The 20,882-nt window shown below is 41.6% G+C and overlaps 1 protein-coding gene across 1 annotated transcript in view; it reads right to left on the bottom strand.

Moving 5' to 3' along the window:
• Positions 1 to 1,241: 1,241 nt before the first annotated feature.
• Positions 1,242 to 20,882, bottom strand: part of CSDE1 (cold shock domain containing E1) — a 24,907-nt gene continuing 5,266 nt past the window's right edge. Inside the window, exons 2-20 of the mRNA XM_027695442.1 lie at positions 17,869 to 18,303; positions 14,237 to 14,435; positions 13,446 to 13,555; positions 13,027 to 13,119; positions 12,420 to 12,517; positions 12,184 to 12,265; positions 11,727 to 11,855; positions 11,449 to 11,574; positions 10,444 to 10,656; positions 8,651 to 8,791; positions 8,404 to 8,562; positions 7,719 to 7,826; positions 6,933 to 7,108; positions 6,418 to 6,530; positions 5,662 to 5,781; positions 5,293 to 5,471; positions 4,470 to 4,633; positions 3,243 to 3,375; positions 1,242 to 2,607 (exon numbers count right to left, since the gene is read on the bottom strand). Coding sequence (XP_027551243.1) covers positions 2,560 to 2,607; positions 3,243 to 3,375; positions 4,470 to 4,633; positions 5,293 to 5,471; positions 5,662 to 5,781; positions 6,418 to 6,530; positions 6,933 to 7,108; positions 7,719 to 7,826; positions 8,404 to 8,562; positions 8,651 to 8,791; positions 10,444 to 10,656; positions 11,449 to 11,574; positions 11,727 to 11,855; positions 12,184 to 12,265; positions 12,420 to 12,517; positions 13,027 to 13,119; positions 13,446 to 13,555; positions 14,237 to 14,435 — 2,391 coding nt within the window. The 5' untranslated portion in view covers positions 17,869 to 18,303 and the 3' untranslated portion in view covers positions 1,242 to 2,559. The remainder of the gene's footprint in view (positions 2,608 to 3,242; positions 3,376 to 4,469; positions 4,634 to 5,292; positions 5,472 to 5,661; positions 5,782 to 6,417; positions 6,531 to 6,932; positions 7,109 to 7,718; positions 7,827 to 8,403; positions 8,563 to 8,650; positions 8,792 to 10,443; positions 10,657 to 11,448; positions 11,575 to 11,726; positions 11,856 to 12,183; positions 12,266 to 12,419; positions 12,518 to 13,026; positions 13,120 to 13,445; positions 13,556 to 14,236; positions 14,436 to 17,868; positions 18,304 to 20,882) is intronic.

Genomic DNA, 20,882 nt, shown 5'->3' with positions numbered 1-20,882 from the left:
GAACCGGGAGAGACATGGAAGACACACGGGAGGGACACGGGGGGACAGGGGAGAGACATGAGGGGACGGGGGGAAGACACGGGAGGGACAGGGTGGGACACGGGGAGGAGAGGGAGGAACACGGGGGCGAGCCGGGAGAGACGGGGGGACACGGGGTGATATGGGAGGGGACACGGGGGGAACCGGGGGGACATGGGGGGGGCACGGGAGGGACGGACCCCGCACAGGGGGAATGACACCCACCTGCATCACAGAGCCTTAAAGAAGGGGAATGACATCGAGCCCCGTATCCCGAAATTTTAAAAGGAGGGAATTGTAGTTTTAAAGGGGGAATGACACCGACCCTGCATCCCCTAAAGGGGGAACGGAACCGACTCCGCATCCCAGAGCTTTAAAGGGGAATGACACAGAGCCCTGTACCCTGGAGTTTTAAAGGAGGAATAACACTGACCCCACAACCCCTACGGGGGGAATGACGCTGACCCTGCATCCCGTGGTTTTAAAGGTTTCAAAGTGTGAAATGAACCTGAGCTCCTCATCCCGGAGCTTTAAAAGGATAATGACACCAATCCCAGAGCGTTAAAGGGGGGAATTACACCGAGCCCCACATCCCAGAGTTCTAAAGGGAGAATGAGCCCCTCAAGATTTGAACAGGGGTTTGAGTCAAACTTCAACAACCTAAAGTGCAAGCAGGAGCTGGACAGTTCTGATTGAGGGATTGCACTGGGAGCATCAAATGCTTGGCTGATCTTTTGTTTAAAGGGTAAGAGAAGACAATCCCAAAGCTGTCTGGATTAGAGACACCAGGAAGGAGGTGAGCAGGGCTGAGCAGTAACTGGGGGAAAGGCAATTCCAGCAGTGGGGACCCACTGACCACCTCCCCAAAACAGACCCCAATGAAGACTCAAATGAAGAACTGCACCTGGGGACTAATTAGCACGAGAAATGAGAGCTATAACTTGCAAATAGGGGGTTGAGTACTAATGAATAGAAAAGCTGTGTAATTTGTAACCAATGAACATTTCTGTGTTAGTTAAAATGTACAAATACTGTAAAGTTTTGATGATCTGGGAGCCTTTTGTGGCAACCACCAGCTCCCTCCTTTGTGCAAACTAGAATAAAACTCTGAAATCCCTCACCTTGGTGTGTGAATTGGATGGCACTGGGAACGAGCCCATGGTTGGGATGACACAGATCTAACACATCCCCCACCATGGAAGGAAGAGGCAGAGCACAGTGAGGCTTTTTTCAAAATCAGTAAAACTTTATTCTATTTCCATTCTTTGCCATTAACAGAAAAAAAATTGGAGAAAGCAATGTTTTGTTTTACAAAGATAATGCATCTCCCAGAGAAGAAAACCCTAAATTGAGAATAGAGGTAACATGAAAAAACAAAACAAAACAAAAAAAAAATAACCACAGTACTGCCCTCTATTCCAAAAAGTAACTCCTGATCTTTTTGGTTAAAGTAATACTTAGACCAATCATTCAGTTTTCTTGCTTGATAAAAGTGTGACTGGGGAAATGGAGGGAGGGGGCAAGGGGAGGGGAGGGAAAAAAAACCCAAAAAAAGAAAAAAAAAAAAAACCAAAACAAAAAAAAAAAACCAAAACAAAAAAAAATAAACCAAAAAAAAAAAAGCACACAGACATCAACTATTCACCTTGATGAAAGTCTCAATACAGCTATGGAAAGCCTAAGTATTTATTCTCTTACAGTACACTGGGTGCCGGCTGCAAAAAGAACAAAAAAAATGTATTCACTTCAGGCACAACTTCTTTCTTTTTAAATTTAAATCAGTAAAAGAAACTGGGTTTAGAAGCTGCAGTGTTCTAAGCAGCAGCAGATTTGTGCATTGTTTTAAATATATTTAAATTACCACACTGATGGCACACCTCAGCCTTATGAAATTCTGCACTGTCTGTTCCAGAACACCACAAAATCCACCGACCCCGGGAGAGACTTGCACTGAGCTCTAACGACTGGCTAAAAGGAGTCAAGTTAAATGAACTAGGAAAACACTATAACATTTGGCCATCAACTCAAGGTATCTGAATGTTCATCGAGATCTGATATAAACTTAACTTATTCCACCCTCACATGGTCCTCAGAATTTGAGCAGAGTGAGCTGAAGTGAGCCTTCCCCTCCACTCGGGAGGGAATATAATGCAACTGAGCACTAAGGCATAATAAACCTTGGCCAAAAACAAGGATAAAGCATAATAACTGTAGTGCAGAATTCCACAAGGTCTGCCCGAGCAGAGCTGTCTATGTTTACTCACAGAGGCAATGGAGATTGCAGTTACCAGTTGCGTTAAATGCACCATTCAAAACAAGCTTCTAAAATGTGATACTATAAGGCGCCACCTTAAAGTTCTCCAGAATGCAACTGTGCAGAAATTTAAAATGGTTTCGTAAATTTAATTTTAAACATAACATGAGAAGGTGTTAAAACCGGTGGAATAGCTTCTGAGAATTTGGAGGAAGGGATGAACAGGGAGATATTCAGTACCCTTCGCCAGCCCCACCGCGCGGCCCAACGTCGGCGTGGGGTTGGGATCAGTCTATAACACCAGCCTGGCGGATCTTTCTCTCTGCACCAAATCCCTGTAAGGAAAACAAAGCAAACTTTTAGCTCCAGCATCGTGGAATTATGAAATCATTTTGACTGGAAAAGATCTTTAAGATCATCAAGTCCAACCGCAAACGCAGCACCACCACTGGGCTTTGAGGTAAAGCTGATCCGTTCCACCAAAGTACAGCATCAGCACGTTTCTAATTAGTCATATCTGTCTTCAGAAATAGGTTCTGGGGGGTGTTCTTTACAGTCCTAGATACTGCACAGATTCCAGACAGTTTGCTCTTCAGATCCCAGACACTTCACTCCTGTTTATCCCATGGTGGAAAACCTTAAGTGAAAGCCAAGTTTGGGTAAAGGGATTTCACTTACTGCCTCTCAGAAGGGGAGCAGGTTTATAACCAAGATAACCATCATGGGCTAGAAAACAAGCAGCAGTTGGTGGCTTCTCTAGTGTGTGCTGCTCTGAAACCCCAGCACACATCACTGACACAGGGCACAGCACCCTGGGTGCTAAAAAATCCCAACCTCACACAGCAGGTGAGTAGTTCGGCACCAGGTGCAAGCAGACACCAGGTATGTGACAGTTCACACTCTAACAGAGGAAGCACTGCTGTGCTCCCCAAAGCAAGGCACACCCTGCAGCCACCCTGGCAGTCTGTACCTTTGAGTTGTCGGGCCCCCGGGGCTGGCGGAGCACTGTGAGACGCGGGGCGTTGGCATCATCCAGGTTGATGCTCTTTAAACGGTTCACGAGTCTATCGGGACGCGGAGCAGCAACAGCCTTGGCGCCTTCGCTGTAACAGAGGCACACACAGGGCACTGGTGACTTCCCACAGCTGCTGCCAGTGGCCTCATTCATTCCCAGCCCTTTACTGGAGTACTTTATAGCAGTTTAGATTGTCCCCATGAAGCACTAGTGCAATTTATCCTGTGTGACAGCACACCTGGCTGACATCGGGACTGCGCCAAAGCTTTACCTTGCACACAGGACTCTGAAACAGCTCAGTGTTCTCCAAAAGCTGTTCTTTAGTGACTTTACTCTCACACTTATATAAGTAGTATTTCCTACATTTCTGTTACCCAGAGAAGCTGTGGCTGCCCCATCCCTGGAAGTGTCCAAGGACAGGTTGGACAGGGCTTGGAGCAACCTGGTCTAGTGGAAGGTGTCCCTGCCCATGGCAGGGGGTGGAATGAGATGAGCTTTAAGGTCCCTTCCAACCCAAACAATTCTGGAATTCTATAATTTAACTGCAATAATAAAAGCTTTTGAGCTGCCAGTGGCAGAGAATTAACATCTCTGAAGATGATGGGAACAGAGAACTCTTAGAAAAAAATTACACATTAGCTTTGTGTCACTGCAGAAGTGCTACCTCAAGCTTAAGGAAAATCCAAATTGTGCAGTTTTCTACAAGTAGCTCAAAAGCAAAAAAATACCCATAAGCTTTAAGAAATGCCATACCAAAAAGAAGAGTCCCTAACAACATGGGTTTTCTACTTCAAAATGAAAGTTGCTCTTCAGAAAACAGGTGGCAGCACTATGGGATGTGCTGGCCAGAGGCCAGCATCCACACAGGAATACTATCAGTTTTGTTATCATTAACTTCTACTCCCAAGGCTGTACCCAAATTCCTGCTACAGGGGGAGTTTAAGATTAGATTAAGAAGGGAACAAGCTATCTGTAACTAGGAAGAGCTGGGAGTCCTGCTGCTGCCCTGCACTTCATCCCCCTCTAAGTGCTGGCAGCTCTCAGGTGAGGTTCTCCCTGAAGGCACCTGGAATCCAGAGCTCCAGTTCCAGGAGCAGCCAGCTGGGGCTGAAGCAGCCTGCAGGGCACTGCTGTGATGCAGACACTGTGCCAGGTTCAACCCCTTTCATTCCAAAGCCTCACCAGACACGCCACACGTTACAGGCACTGCATTTTCCTGTGCGCTGGTTCAGGATTACGGAGAACTCCACTTCATCCCCAGCCTGGAGCTCCACACCATCCTGCACTTCTTTGACATGGAAGAAGAGCTTTTTGCTGTCACCAACTTCGTAGTTAATGAAACCAAACTGAAAAGCAACACATCACAAGGTTATTGATTCCCTCTTGACCCAAACAGAGGCAGTAACTTACTCATCATTGCAGTTCAACTACATCTACAAACCCTCCAAAACTCTGCGGTGCCTAAGGGAAGTAGAAATGCAATTTCTACACTGAATAGTACATTCTGTCTGGAAATAACACTTCTGGAAATCCAGGCACTCCTCCTGAATTTGTAAACTCACATCTAAATTCCAAAGTCTACAGAACAAGTTCTGAAAACTGCTCAAGTCCTGACAGCTGTGTTAAACTAAGACAAGCACTGCTGCAAGCTCTAGGACTCCCTGAAAGGTTTTTTTGGTCTGTCACTGGGATAAGAAGCCAGTTATTTCCATTTTCCACTCTACTCATGTGCAAACCAGTAAAACTCATTCAGCCTCTCCATAAATGACTAGAGATTAGTGCTGCACAATAACCATAAACCCAGAAAACATTCACAGCACTGAACTTGCAAACCATTCTGAGATGCAGCTAATGAGGGCCATAATCAGCCTTTGCATTTCAGGTGGTCTGTCACCACTGACTGCTGGATGCTGTGAAGAAGCTCCTTCAGAGCATGTGCAGTTCTCTTCTTCTGAAGACTTTTTTTCCTACCAACGTGCTCCTTGTGTTCCCAGCAGTCCCTCACCTGGTCCTTGACACACTCCACGGTGGCCCTGCGGAACGGGGTGATGTTCACGGCCATCGTCTGCCCGTTCTGCCCGAGAACACAGAGCTGGAACTTCACTGTCTCCCCCTTCTGCAGACAGTCACCTTTGTTTGCCATTCCAACAATTCCAAATGGATAGACCTCTCCTTTCATCTCACCTGGGGGGGAAAGCACAAGGCAGAACTGAGAGGCCTTTCCCACTGAATTCAGACTTCCAATATTAAAAATGCAACTTTTACTGCCAGCTTAGCAGTGTCAATATAGTCCTCAACACCTCTGTTGTTACAGTGCAACTTGTGCACTTCTTGTGCACTTGTGAAATGAACACTTAAAAGTAACAAATCTTACCATCTTCCATGACTTCAATCATGCCCTGGTACTCAGTCTGTGTGGGATCTACACTCCTCAAAGGACGAATTACTTTACCAGAGTAAACAGTTGGATCAGCTTCTTCAGTGATACCATTCACTGAAAAGAGACAGACAGTGGAAGAATAGGACATTCTAACCACAGTTTATTTTAAAGTTAATTTAATTAAGTGATTCAGATTGACCAGGAGCAAACAGTTTGCAACTGTCTGACACCTAATCAAAACTACAGTGACATTTTATATGTGGAAGTAGAAAAATATTGGTTTCTCAAGAAACTTGAGGCCATGGAGACTGAAAAGCAAATCAAAGTATTTCACTTCTCTGCCACTGCACTCCCTGCTTTAGGCATCCAATATAAGTGGGCATTTTCCCTCCCCTCCCAAGTTTTTAATACCCTCATCTGCCTCCCTCCTGCAACCTTCCCTCTGTAAAGCACAGCAAACTAGTGCAGTTACTAATTTGGCCAGTTTTGCCACTCTGTCTCTCCTTATAACCCCCCAGCTGAAGGGTTCAGAGTACAATAAAGATCCAAAGAATTGCTACTGTTTCCAGAACTGTTGCTCTGTGCTTTCCTGTTCTCTGGAAACAAACACAGCAGCTTTCAGGAAACCAATGACCACCTCACATTAAGCATCTTCTTGTTCTAAGCTCCAGCCATAAACAGATTATTAAACTTTACCCATCAGCACCTGCCAAGAGCCCTGTCAGCAGAAAACACCAGGTCCAGCCTTACCTGCATGTGTTTTGTTCACCTTCTCTGCACTAACTTTGTTTCCTTTGCCTTTTGACAAGCTGTATTCCACAGTGTCTCCAAGTTCCAGGCTATCAATATCTCCACAGTATTCACTGCAGGAACAGAAGGAGGCACAGTTTTCCTTTAGTTACATGACAACAGTGATGCTCATCCAACATCCACAGCAATTGATCAGAAACTATTTAAATCCCTCAACACTTCACATTTTAAAGAAATCTCTATTAAGGAAAGTGAAGCATTTTCAAATATACAAACACAACTGGATTTGGGATTCAGAGGTACAGAACACCAGGACTGCTGACTAATAGAAAAGCCTGAACCAGTCCAGCTGAGATAATAAATGGAACTGTAGATATCTAAGCACATATATATATATATGTGTGTGTGTGTGTGTGTGAAGTGACAATGAGTTAAACAGTCAACCAACCAAAACTCCACACTCTCCCACCCCCACAACAGACAAACAACCAAATAATATTAAGATTGTCATTCACCTGTAGTGGAAGAAGATCTCCTTATCATGATTGGCTGTTTCAATAAATCCAAAGTTATCTTTCAGGGCTGCCACATATCCCAAAAGCCTCTTAGAGCTGTAATTGCGTCCCAGCATCCTGACAGAAACAGCTGTTTGCAGACCAGTTCTCTTCACTTCACACACACAGAACTCGACCTGTTGAAGAGGTGTTAATCAACACTAGACAGAAAAACCCAAATAAACCATGACCACCACCAAAGAACACCCAAATCAACTAATTTCAAAGCTGTGTAGCTCTGAATCAGTTGCTATGGTCTCCAGGAAAGTAGTTTTCCAGTCAATACTTTCCCATAAACATGTCAGTCATGGATATCTCTGATATTCCAGAGAGCAGCAGTCACACCTGGGATACCTGGAAGGCAGGCCAGCCTCCAGCACTCAGCTTTTTATCCCTTAAAAAGACAAACTCTCTGTTTATGTGGAGAGAAATTCTCCTTTTCCCACACCAGTGACCTTAAGAGGTACCTTGCTTCACTTGCTTCAGTTTGTAAAAAATTCCTCTTTTAAAAAGCATTCTTTACAAGTAAGACACTACTTTCACCTATGTATCACCAGGCTGGAGGATATTTTTTAGTTATACAGAAGATTAAGCCACTCACAAACAGTATTCCAGGTCATATTACACAGCTGCCTTGTCCATTGTTTGTTCCAAGAGGAAGAACAAATCCAGAAATAAGGCAAAGAGAAGCTCACACCTCACAATACACAGAACAATATTTCCCAAGAGCACACTTAGTTATATCACCTTATCTCCTATCTGGGGATTAGTAGATCCTTCCACATCCTTGGCCTGGTAAGGAATGGTCAGTTTTACTCCACAGTCATCATACACAATTATTCCATCTTCAGCTTCCTAAAAACAAGAGGTCAGAATTCAGCAATCAGTGTCTCATTTGTAAGCAAAGAAGTTTCCTACACACACTTCAAGCACTGCTCACTGGAGTCTCAGAGCTTTTACAATAATTGCTCAAAACCACAACCAAACTGAGTAAGAAGCTTTAAATGATGACAGACAATATGTTTAAAGGAAATAAAAGTATTAGCACCAGTTGCAGGAAGTATTTACTGGAACCTTAAATATTTTGGGGTTGTTTAAAAAGCATGACAAAACAATAAGAGGTTCCCCTCTAGCTCTAGAAATTTAATTTTTAAACAATTCTATCTAGTATCTTATCTAGTGGGAAGTAGAAAGAAAATTCCAGAAACTTGATGGGAAGTTATGCTCAACAACATGATAACAGAAGTATTGTTTATGATCTTGTTCACCCAAGTTAGTTTTCACTGACTGCTGTCATCAGCTATCCACTGTCATTCACATTTATACAGGATAAATGGTACATCAAAACCAGTGGAATTACAGATTTTAAGGAAGCAGCCCCAGTCTCCAATGCCAGGAATGTAGAACAGGTATTCTAGGAGAGCAGCATTACCTTCTCTTTGCCTTTATTTGGGCTAGTGGCTTTGGCTGGAGTGGCTTCTTTGTCTATAGTGCCCACAAAACGATGTTCTGATTGGGTGTGGAAAGAAACTGTGCCCTTGGGAAGCTTTTTAATCCTTATGGCATGGTTCCTTTGGGCAGACAACATATCCTGAAAAAGAAGATTCATCAGATGTTAAACAGACTGCACATAAATTCTTTAAACACTAGGATTTTATAGAAGTATTAATCTCACTTACAGGAACCACAGTGAACTCCACTTCATCAGAAATATGGAGCTGATTCCCATCCATGATCTCACTGAAGTGGAAGAACATCCGAGCATCCCTGTCCACACACTTAATGAAGCCAAAGCCATCTCTCATTGCTGCAATCACACCCTGAGAACAGGAAAATCAGCAATTCCAGTGTTATTACTGCTGTGTGACACCTGTCTGCAGGGGCTCCACCTGTCTGGAGTTTGCAATAGGGCCTGAATCCTGTGAAACACTTCATTTTTGCAACGTGCTTCCTTGCAAACCTAATGCTAATGGTTATGGTCAACCCAAAATGCAAACAAGGCCTACTAACCCAGTTCCTCTACTTAATTTCTTATAAAGAGTGGAGAAGATTAATTTAAGCCACTAACAAGAAGGACTATGGTTAAAATTCTGCCAGTACTACTACACAGAGAACATGATCTTGAAAGGGGCAACTCTACAAATACTACATCATCTACAGGAGTATATAAAACATGCATAAACACAAACAAAATATAAAAGAACCTACATAAAAAGGAACAAAAATTAGAGGGAAGTTTAAGAGAAAAAACATTTAATTTTCAGACACAAATGAAGGAACTATGAAGAAGCTGTTTGACAAGACTGCCCTATCCATGGGTGTATGTTATGGTGCATGTTCCATAATATTTTAGTGGCCTTCCTGATAACCACCAGAAATGGAATGCTGAATGGTAAACAGAAAATACTGTTAACAAAACAAACCCTAGCACCAGATCACACCAGAACTGAGAAAGGATTTATTTACATATTTCATTCAACCCAGTTCCTACAGAGCCTTTAGCAGGTCTCAGGGCAAGCTCAGAGGATCTGAATGACTGAATGGCAAAGGTACTTCCCACCTTTAGGAACATTCTTCTCTTAAACAGCTTTCACAAACTCCAGCAAACCAGCCAACCTTTCTAGAAGCTGCCAACACTTGTCACCTCAATGACAGCTCAATTCAGGCAGGCAGATGTTTCAAGCAGAGTAGAAATATAAGAATCTATAGGGCAGAATCCCAAAAACTCAGAGGCTAAAGTCAAAGTTCAGGGCCTTTTTTAAAGCAAAGGGTCATAACTCACAGCACACTGATGTTACAACACTGCAATTGGACTTCAATTGAAGGCAAAGTTACAGTCTGGTTGGAACAGAACCAACATTCCATCCAAGTTACAGGAATGAAAGATATTCTATAATGCTCATTAGCACACCCATCTTAGTCCCTGTAATCCACAAAGAGGTTTTGTATGTGAGAGAACTCCCTGCTCTTTACCATCCTTCTGCTTGAGCCTCAGAAAGAGATTGGCCAAAACCCACAAAATCCAAAAGCTGCACACAGTTCCTCCTCCAATTATTAAGATTTTTCACTATGTGAACCAGGGCAGGCCCAGGTTCTTCCAGTTTTCCTAAGGAACATGAGTAAGTTACCTACCTATGACTCAAGTATATTAATTTTTAAACTAACAGTTCAAGACTGCATTACTATAACCATCCCCTCCAAGAGGGCCAACTAAGGTCTCATTTTCTAATATGGTTTCATTTAAATGTTAAAAAAAAGCTAATTTTTTATTCTTTTAAGGCAAAGATGTAGAGGATTAATTCTGAATTTTCTACCATTTAAACACTTGGTTTGGACTGCACATCTGAGGACCGGATTTCAGAGAAGGGAATGCAAGACATCGGTGATTTTTACATTTTTGTTTACAACTCCCTCCATGTTTTGCTTTCACTTTCCCTCAAAAATGAACGATTTTGAAAAGACAGATACTTGCCATTTCTCTAGTTTCATTAGTAAACTGGAAAGTGTTGGGGAGAACCTCAATGTTGGTGGCACGTTCCAGTTTGTCACGTCTGTCCGTCGAAATGTTGAACCGCACGTGGTCACTTTCCAGCAAAGTCACCTTGGATTTCGTATCTTTGTCTCCAAAGGGAAGTTCTTTAGGAATCACAAAGTCCACTTTGATGCGGCCGGGTAAGGGATCGCTCTGGAAACACAAAAACCCCACAGAAAAGGGGAGTTTACCCACAGGACTCAGCTTAACTGCAGAGCACACAATATTTCTGCCAAATGCCTGCTGGACTCAGAGCTGTGCTTCATTCCTGCCACTCCTCATTGGGAATTTACTGTTCACAGCCAAAGGTGAACAAGCCCAAGGTGGGTTTTGTTGGTGGTGTTTGGTTTGGAGGTTTTTTAAGCACCCAGCATGTATTGATAGAGAAATTAAGCCTATTTCAAGAATTAAATTTATAACCATACTTACACCACTTCTGAAAGTTCTTTCTTATCAAACAAACACACAAATTTCTTATTCAAAACACACAAAAGCACCAAAATACCCCAAACCTTCCCACAACAACAACAGAGACCCACCTAAAACCTTAAAGGAAGTGCTTATGAACACTTTTACCCCTAAGTCAAACATTACAGATTAAAAGCTGCATTAACTGTTAATGCTCACAGGAATCCATAGATCTGGCTTATCCCAGCAAATACTTTTCCCCTTTTCCCTACTCTTTTGCCTTAAAGATATGTCCTAAACCCACAAAATTCAGTTGTAAGCATTTGAAACGTTAAAGAACACACACACTCCCCAATGTCCCATTACCATAACTGTTGCTTTTTGGATATAAAATAAAAAAAACAATAAATCCCTTCCTGTGACATGATGCTTATGCAGCTGACAGATACAGGGAAAGGGGAGCACTTTAACTGTCTGGCTGGAATTCAACACAATCAAAGCACCACTTCACAAATTGAAGTAACCACTGACATTCACCTGGTTTTTGCTGGGTACTTTTGGAATTACTTTGGTTACAGTTCCTTCAAAATGCTCAATGCTGATGTCTTCAAAAATGACAGTTCCTTGAGGCAGCAGTCTAACATCTGTTGCAACTTCTTTACCCTAAGAACACAAAACCAGTCAAATACCCAAAAAGAAGAGAGACAGCAACAGACATTTCCCAATGAACCTCCTCCCCCCTTTTCAAAGCTGGAGCAAACAGTGCAGTTCATGTTTTAAGATCTTGTCTCCCGTTTTACTGGATTTCGTCTTACATTTCTGTCTTTGATTGTAAACTCCACATCATCACCAGGCTGTAAGGTTTCTAGGTCACCTTTAAATTCACTATAGTGAAAGAATATCTCCTTCACGACATCACCTCTCTCAATAAATCCAAAGGCTTCCTATGAACAGAAAAAAGCGTTTAATAAATTGTCCATTGTCGTAATACACCAAGAAATAATTTTACAGGTTCTATCAAACACAATAACAGACTATGAATTCCAGTGGTGCACACAGCTAACAGGCTACCACAAAATATATATAAGCAGAAGTAAATGGGACTTTGTTTTTTTAAGAAGAGCATTAGTATGAGCTGTTTAAACTGTTTCACACAATTTACACCCACAGCTCAAACTGTTAGTAGCTCTTACTAACTTCAGTATATTACTTTTAAAAGTGCTTTTTTTCAAAACAGCGTTTTATTTTCAAATGAAACTTAAAATCACTCACTTTCATGGCACAGACTACTCCTTGACAGCGGGCTTGTTTCTTTTTTAATAGCATAATGTTACGAGCACTTACAGCACCAGTACTAGAGGGGGAAAAAAACAGGACAAAATTCAAACGATTAAAAACTGAAACAAAAATGAAGATTCTATTTCATGTAATTTCATTTCTCAGAACAGGTATGAATTCTGCCTGACCACTAAAACCAATATGAAGCCAGAAAAGCAAGACCAACTTACTGTTTGTTTGTATCAATTATAAAGTTTATTTTATCTCCTCCTTCCAGCTGTACATTTCCTTCAACATCCTCTGGGGTGTAAGTCAGGTAAAATACTTCCTGTAAATTAACATTAACTAAAGTTACTCTATTTGCAGCATAGCTGTTTCAAAGAAAGATTAACACAATTTTGTTTAATAACAATATCTGCTTGATTTAGTGAGAAAATTGACAATGATCAAACATGGCATGCAAAACATTCTTTTTTCCATCGTGCTGTTTTGATGAGTCTGTGACAAGCAACTTAAGTTGACAGGTTTGTACGTGGCCATCTTTAAAATTCAATTTCTAAACTTTAGAAGTTCAAGATAAGGACACATGAACTCCATGAAATTTTAAAGGAGAACAACTATTTGGCCCAGTAGAAAGTTCTCCATAGACATAAACAAGCAAACTGTCAAAAATAACATTACTGTTTGTGGTAATTACCAAAGCATGCTTTTTTTTTTTGGCCAAGAACTGCACAGTTCAGTGCAATTTAATGTCCACATTAAATTGAATCTTTTATTTTGCTCATAGACCACAGTGATGGATCAGTGAAGAGTTCAAGTAAAATGCACAAGCTTTACCCCATTACGTTCGTAGCAAACACTCCCTGTTGGACTTTGACCCGGGGCAGCTGGAGATTTACTCTCTAAATTGTGAGGAACAGCACACACAACCTACCAGTCAAAAAAAAAAAAAAATCCATTGCTAGTCATTTCAGGAGTGGCATTTTTGTTGAACACAAAATGAATCTCAGTACCCTCTACTACACACTCAACAGGGAATGCCACGCTGCAAAGTTTCAATCTCACAGAACCTCTCGGCTCCAAAAACTGGAGCCAAGGAAGAGCTCAAACTAAACCTCTGAATTTTCACCAGAACACACTGAAATGTGTTTCAGTGAACTACACTGTATGTAGTTAATATGCATGCTAAATGAACCCAGCCTTCTGTACTGGAGTAAGGGATGGAAATTATGCAGGGATAGAAAACAGACACTAACTTGTCCATTTATTCGTTCTTCAGGTAATATTTCTGGTTTTATCTTCACCAATTTAATAGCAATGGGTTTTCCAGTTCGGCGATCAGAGGACACTTCAAACTCAACGTCATCTACAAGACAACCAAATGTGACAATGAGAGAGTTCTGTTTGGGTCTGTTTGTTTGTATTTTTTAATAAAAATCACTAAATGGCTGTGTTTGACAATTCACTCCTTGTAGCCAAACACAACGAAGTAGAACTCAGGTGCTTTTGTTACCAAGGAAGGACAAACTATTTGCATATATTTCTCTGGTTATTCTGTTCATTCTCTCCTGTTGCTAATGAATATTCTACTGTAATTCCATAGTAATTCCCTCCCCTGCCCTGCTCACTATGCAGCAGACTCCACACTGAAGTTCACACAACAGAACACAGGCCATTAATCAGTTTAGAAACTTCACTGCCACGCTAATTATCAGCATGAAGTCGCAGCCTCCCCAGGCTGAAAAACAACTCATTCTAAACAACTAATCCTTAAAAAAGAAACAGGGAGGACTAGAAGTAAATTCTCCCACAGTCTGAGTACTTGTCTGCATCTCAGCTAGACAAGCTTGACCTGACACTGCACCTTCTAAACTGTGTGTACCACAGGCTGCACAAAGTGCTGGGAAGGGCTCCCACCAGGAGCAGAGGGTTATTAATTGTCTCCTTAAACCTCCAGAAGCCGCAACAACTGTTTGTGTCACGGGATAAAAAGGGTATTTTGTGGCAAGTGGAAGAGACTGGTCTGCACTCAGAGCTGCTGCCTCACCTCCTACTTTGAGCTCCTGCAGGTTGCCGTTGTACTGTGAGCAGTGGAAGAACAGCCTGGCCTGGCGTTCCGAGCACTGGATGAATCCATACGAGGTCAGCAGCTTCTCTATCACCCCAGTCTCGCGCAGCGCCGCCGAAGTACCGTTGGGGTACCCGTTGTGTCCATTGTTGTGGAGCAGGTTTGGATCAAAGCTCATCTGTTTGGGAAGAAAGCACAGGAAAAAAAAAAACCAACAATAACAAACCAACACTTAAAATCAGTTTTTCCATGTCCTTGTAACGTAATAACTGACAGAGAGTTTGTGGAAGTTAAATGATACAAGTAAACGCTAATAATTTCTAAATTAGGGTAAAACCACCAAAATAGTGATGTTTCTGTAATGCAGGAAGCCTTAACATTTAAACAGGCAAGGTATTTATAAAATAAGCCAGAACTCTAACACCCAAATAAAGCTTGCTTAGAGCAAACCAAACTTCTGACATTTTTAGAGTAAGTATTCCACCTCACATTCCCACACTCCCACATTCACTGTTTCACACGAAAGCCTGAAAATATCTCAAATATCTGCTCTTTCTAATCACCTGTTTAATGTGGAAAATGCAACAGTTGTGAACCAATGCAATTAGGTTCACATCTCAGCATAGTTTGTCCCTAGTTTGGGTTCAGTCTTTCATACTAAAAAAAGTGGTATTAATGAAACAGTTTTGCACAGTTATGGAATTAATACCCAGAATTAAAACCTAAATTGACATTCCTGGGGCACAGAAGCTCAAGTGCTAGAAAGACTGAGAAAATCTGAAAATAGCATAAAACTAAAGTTAAATCTATAATGACCTGTGGAATTAACTTACATACATTAAAACTTCTTTTTTAAATGGGGTAAGTTTTTCCTTTTTAAGCCACAGATTCAACCTTGAAATATTTCCCATCCCTTTACTAACCCACTGGCTTTTTGATGTACAAGTCTCATTTTTCAAGTAAGCCACTTGGACTTACAGGTTAGCAATTAAATCAGATGAAATGTATTACACCTCACTAAACACTGTAATTCAAGAGAAGCAACTGAAACAACCCTTCCTCCCTCCAAACAGCCCATATGCATCTTAAAATACAGAATTATTTGTTAGTTTCCAGAGTATTTAATTTGGAAACAGAATGAGACTCTATCTGCTCTCTGTTTTCTTGCTGCAACAAGCAGAAGAGATTAAAAATTAGTCAGCAATGTGTTTAGTGGAGATAAAGGACACCTGAGCAACTTGTAAAACAGTCACACTTCTTACTGTAACACAGTCACCGAGTTACTCAATGTATCAGAAACAACAGATACAGCTTGTCTTCTTATGCTGTTTGGAAATCAGTTTAAAAGTGATCAGAGAGCACAAAAAAACATCTGCTGTGAAGTTCTTGGGCAGAAATCTTTGCTCTTTGAGACTGACATTAGAAAAAAAATAAAGTGGGAACAACCACACAAAGTCAGGATTGACAGAGTTTTGGCCTCCAAGAGGGGGAGGTGTTCTCCTCCCTTCTGGTTCACACTCACGTGGGGTAGAAGTAGATGAAGAAAAATACAAATAACAGAAGGTGGAGGAGTGATATGAGGGGGAAAAGGATCCCATGACACTGTGTAATGGTGTCCATCCCACAGAGCTGTGACAGCACAGTGCAGAGCTGGGGGAACACAGTCCTGGTCAGCACTTACCAAGTACAGTGTTACCACCCCAAGCTCTTTGGAATTCAGTGAACTAGCAAATCTGCTACAATTTCTGTAATATCCACTGCTTGTTTTCTTGTTCTACATCTCATTTTCCTTTCCTTTAACAACTAGTAGGAATCTCTGACTTTTAATCAATGCTGCCCACTTATACTTACCCTACCAACCTGCAATAACTGGCATCAATCAATACTCTTAAGATGTTCAAGTCTTGAAACACTGACATGCCAGAAAACAGTGAATTAGGAGCATGACCCCAGTAGAGACCCCCAGGAGAACTCCAGCCCATCCTCCTCCTCCTCAAAGGCCTCTTGCCAACAAAGGCAGACAGGGCTTTGTCCAGCTGAGTCTTGGAAACCTCCAAAGGCAGAGGTTCCACCACCTCCCTGGGGCAGCTGTTCCTCCCAGCAAAGATCTCCTTCCACTCATGTCCAGCCCAAACAGCACAAAGGATAAAAGCCACAGGAGTTGCACCCTTTTTATGCACTGGATTATGTTTAAAGGGACACATTTTCTCAGAGTATCTAACAAGAAAGCACTTCACAAAGCTGCTAAGATTTACTGACTAGTTCCTGCCAGCATCATTCCAAGATAAGAATCCTCATCTTTCGAGGAAGGCAATCCCAGGACATTCCACACACGAGAAGATGCCCTTGTGGGAAGGCCACAGCTGAAGTGTTTTAAGCCATCCTAGAGTTTGAAATACTTGTCAAAAATAAACTGGTCCTGCAAGTAGGGTGGCTGGGGGAAGGGCAAATGATATGTTATTATACCTTCTCCCAGGAGAATTACAGGCCAGACCATTAACCCATTCTGGAAGCTGAACTGAGCTTCTGTGAGTCACAAAATGGCCACTTCATCTCTGATACAACAAACACAGACACCCTGCCTCAGACAAGGCAATGCTACTGAAGATACATCAGATAATGACAAAAATCTACTTAACAATCAGGTTCAGAACAGCCTTTCTCAGGCCTAGAAAGCCACAGTGCTGTAACCTCTTGCTCAGACACCATTTGAATGGTTGGAGTCTGAAGGAGCATCAGTAGCACAGCACAAAACTCCCCCTCCATCCTCTAAAGCCTGACAACTTCAAAGATTCCTCAGGTGGCACTAAAACTTGCTGTACAGAGAAAGATAATATAAAGTACCAGCAGCCTTTCCAGATAATTGTCAAATTCCTACATCTCTTCAAACAATGTTATAACAGAGCACAACCAATATCAAATAACAGCTATTTATATGTATCACCAAGAGTCTTGGCACACAACTGTTCCTTAAGAAACTTCTAGCAACAGGCTACAACCTATTAATGTACAAACAAGACTTTCTTGGACCTGAAATATAATAGTTACATAGTGGACCTGGCTCTGCTGTCCACTGTCAATAGCTGACTTAGTTTACAAGAATATGAACTATGAACCCACCAAAATAAGTTCTCAGAGGAAGTAAAAAAACCCTGTGCAGGAAGGTTAAAACACTAAACACAGGTTATTTGAAAATAGGGATTGGAACCACGAACCTACTGTTAGTAGAAGAGAGGAACATCAATAATCAGCTCTCCAGGGTTATAAGTATTGTTCAATAGAACCATACTGCAGGGACTATTAATTCATCATATTACTACTAAATCAACAGCAAAAATCAGAGTGGTTTGGGTTGGAAGGGACCTTCAGGATCATCTTGTTCTACAATGGAAACCTCCCACCTGCCCAGGTTGCTCCAAGCCCCGTCCAACCTGGCCTTGGACACTTCCAGGGATGGGGCAGCCACAGCTTCTCTGTGCCAGAGCCTCACTATTAAAAGAATTTTTATTATGAACTACTAAAAATAACTAAAAGACCCCATACCATTCTGTTAATAAATTGGTTCTTATTAAGTTTAAAAACACATCTATAACTCTTTACACAGCACCAACCTCGCAGTGATATTCAAATATTGCACTTTCAGTAGTATTTGCCGATTCTTCTGTTTCAGCACAAGTTTCTAAGGATGAAGACTGCTATTATTTTAAAAAAAGGAACGAAAGAAGGAGAGACAAAAAGAGAAAGAAAAAAAGATAGCAAAAGAAGGTGATCTATCAAGCTATAGAGAACACAAGTGCTGCTGCCCTGGGCAGTTTCACTACAGCACTGGAGAAAACAAAGACTATTTAGCAGCGTCGGGACGTGCTCTTTTGAAGCTGTTGAGTAGGCACAAACTTCTTGTTTCAGATCAAGCCTTGTATCTTCTTCAGTGTTAAGTTGCCTCTTCTTTGGTCTTGAGTTGTTGTTACGATGTGGTTTATTCTTTTCCTGATCTGAACTTGAAGCAGCAGTTTCAGGTGGTAAATTCTGTTCTGTTCCACTTCATACTGGAGGAAGGGAAAAGACACACACTAAATATCACTCGAAAGGAAATTCTCCTAGAATCACAGAATGGATTGGTTTGGAAGGGACCTTAAAGACCATCTAGTTCCAACCCTTATAAATCAATCCTAAGTGTTCCTACAAACAGGTGCATTTCCTCTACCTTAAATCTGTAAGTTTGGGAAAGGCTGTTTTACAGACATATTTGGCATTCCCATTTCCAGTTTTCTTTTCCAAAAAACTACCTCCAAGCAGTGAGATAGTATTTCCAATTTTAAACCCTTCAGACACAGGCATTTCAGGAAAAGTCCCAGGTTTCAGCATTTAAAATGACAACATATCATTAATATTTAACTCATTAGTCCTCCTATCAATAATTTTATGTGTGTGCTTATTAATTAAATTACCATATAATTTAACAAGTGCTTGCACAGGTCCTCAGAGTAGCAACAGGGTGTATGCATGCATGGGAATCAGAATTTCCTGATCATTTCTGTTCCAAGGGGTAAGTTAAGGATTAGAAATACCTGAAGCACATTTAGAATTGTATAAAAATTAACAAATTTCTCAATTATATGTCCAGATGCTGCATGTAAAATAACTGCAGAGCCATTCTCTAGGGTTGTAAAAGTTTTTGCAAAATGTTGATTGCATATACTTGATATTTGGGCAGATAACACCACAGAGAAACCTTTCTGCAACAATAACTAGTTAGGAATTAATTCCCTCCTAGAGTTTCCCAGTCCCATTTTGTGTTTTCGTGAGAAAAGCAGTTTCAGCAAAGTGCCACCTACCACACAAAACAAAACCTGATGGAAACAGAAGCTTTTCTTGAGAAGAAATCAAATCAAGTTTTGAGTTTGTTGCTTACTCAGTAAATAGATTAAAAAAAAGGAGGATCTTTTTGTGGACAAAAGCTGCTAAGAAGCAACACAGCTCTGACTCCATGGATCCACTGGCATATTCTGCAGTAATCCAAAGGTATGAAGCATCAACACAACTCTGCCCCAAGTTGTTCCACAAGTCCCACACCAAAAGAGAAAAAAATATGGACAAAGCCTATTTCTCTACTGTAACAGGATAGCAAATTTCACAATTGATACTGAGCTTTGAATTCCCTTCAGTGAACTTGAAAGAGGCAACTTAAGTGCCTCAAACTGAATTCAGTGAAACTTGAACCTTCACCCCAGTGAAAATGCAGCCTGCAGCCACCTACTGCAAGAGCTCCAAACCCCAAATGTGTGCAAACTCATCCCCACTTTCACACAAGTTTGTATTTCAGGGATCTCCCCCCTCAGAAGCATCTCCTTCAGCCACCACTCTGAAAACTTCCAGCTGGAATGAGTTTTCCTGTCAGATCATTGCATGAAAGAGAATAAAGAAACTGGGTGAGGGGCTGTGCAAACCAGTACCTGGTGTGAAAGGTTTGCAGTGAAAGATTCAATTATCAAATGTTATCAATACGAAGACAGGAAGTTATTGTAATAATAACAGTATCACCAGGCTTCCCCCACACCTCAGCATTACATTCAGGCAACTGTTGCCACAGTCTCTTGCAGGACAGTGTTATTTTTGGGCAGCATTTCAGCTCTCAAACGAGCATCCCCTCAGCCAAGTTCAGGAGAAATGAAGCAGGCACACACTGCATCCCAGGAACTGAGCACTTGGAATCTTCTTATTCATGTACTTCTCTCATTTAATAGCCTAATATGATTAGAGCTCTCCTAGAGCTGTAACTTGTATCACATTAATCATTTTTCTGGGCATAGAATATATCATACTTTCACATAATAATCAAAACTCCTCTTCTGATCCAATATGACTACAGATAATTTTATCAATAATCGAATAAGGTATAAACCTTTCCATTAAAAGCCAATTCAACTTGATAACAAGATGGGTTTACTACACTGAAGTTCTTTTAAAAAAAGAGGTTACCAAGCAAGAATGACTCAAGCAAAAAGAAAAAATATCTCACTGTGCTCGTCTACCTCAAATTCTTTACTTTTTAATTCAGCTGCTATAAATACTCCTCCAAATGGTAAACACCCTGAGCAGCTGCCCAGCCCCCAAGTCTTGCTGCCTCCTGCATTTGTGTATTTACAGCTGAAAGGTTTAATGCAAAGACAGGGAAGAGCTGAGCCCTGTTCTTAAGGCCTTTCATGTGCAGACTCTGCTAAATGACAGTAAAGTCACATGAAGCTGTTCAGCCAGAAAGCACCTATAGAGCCCCACATGGAACCTGCCCGATGACAGCATTGTTCTGCTTCCCATTTTCTTCACAAAAACAGGCAACTGCAAGAACCTGCATTCTGTGGATCGGGACATGTGCTTCTAGAAACAGCCCTCTCTTACGTGATTAAGATACAATTTAATGAAGGGAAAACTTTGTATTCTCAAAGTGCACGCACAACACAGCTATCAGATACTCGAAGATCAGGCCACTCCACATCTTTCCAGGGGGATACTGGAAGGCAGCACTGAACGCTGGCACCCCAACCAGCACGTGACAGCTACGAGCCCAGCCACCACCAGGGCAGCCAAGTCCGAAAAATACAGATATGGGGGAGGGAGGGGAGGAAAA

Source organism: Neopelma chrysocephalum, unplaced genomic scaffold (genome assembly GCF_003984885.1).
Source record: "Neopelma chrysocephalum unplaced genomic scaffold, ASM398488v2 Primary Assembly neopelma1_100, whole genome shotgun sequence".
Taxonomy (NCBI): domain Eukaryota; kingdom Metazoa; phylum Chordata; class Aves; order Passeriformes; family Pipridae; genus Neopelma; species Neopelma chrysocephalum.
The sequence above is the reverse complement of the archived record's forward strand: the minus strand, read 5'-3'. Positions and strand labels throughout refer to the sequence as shown.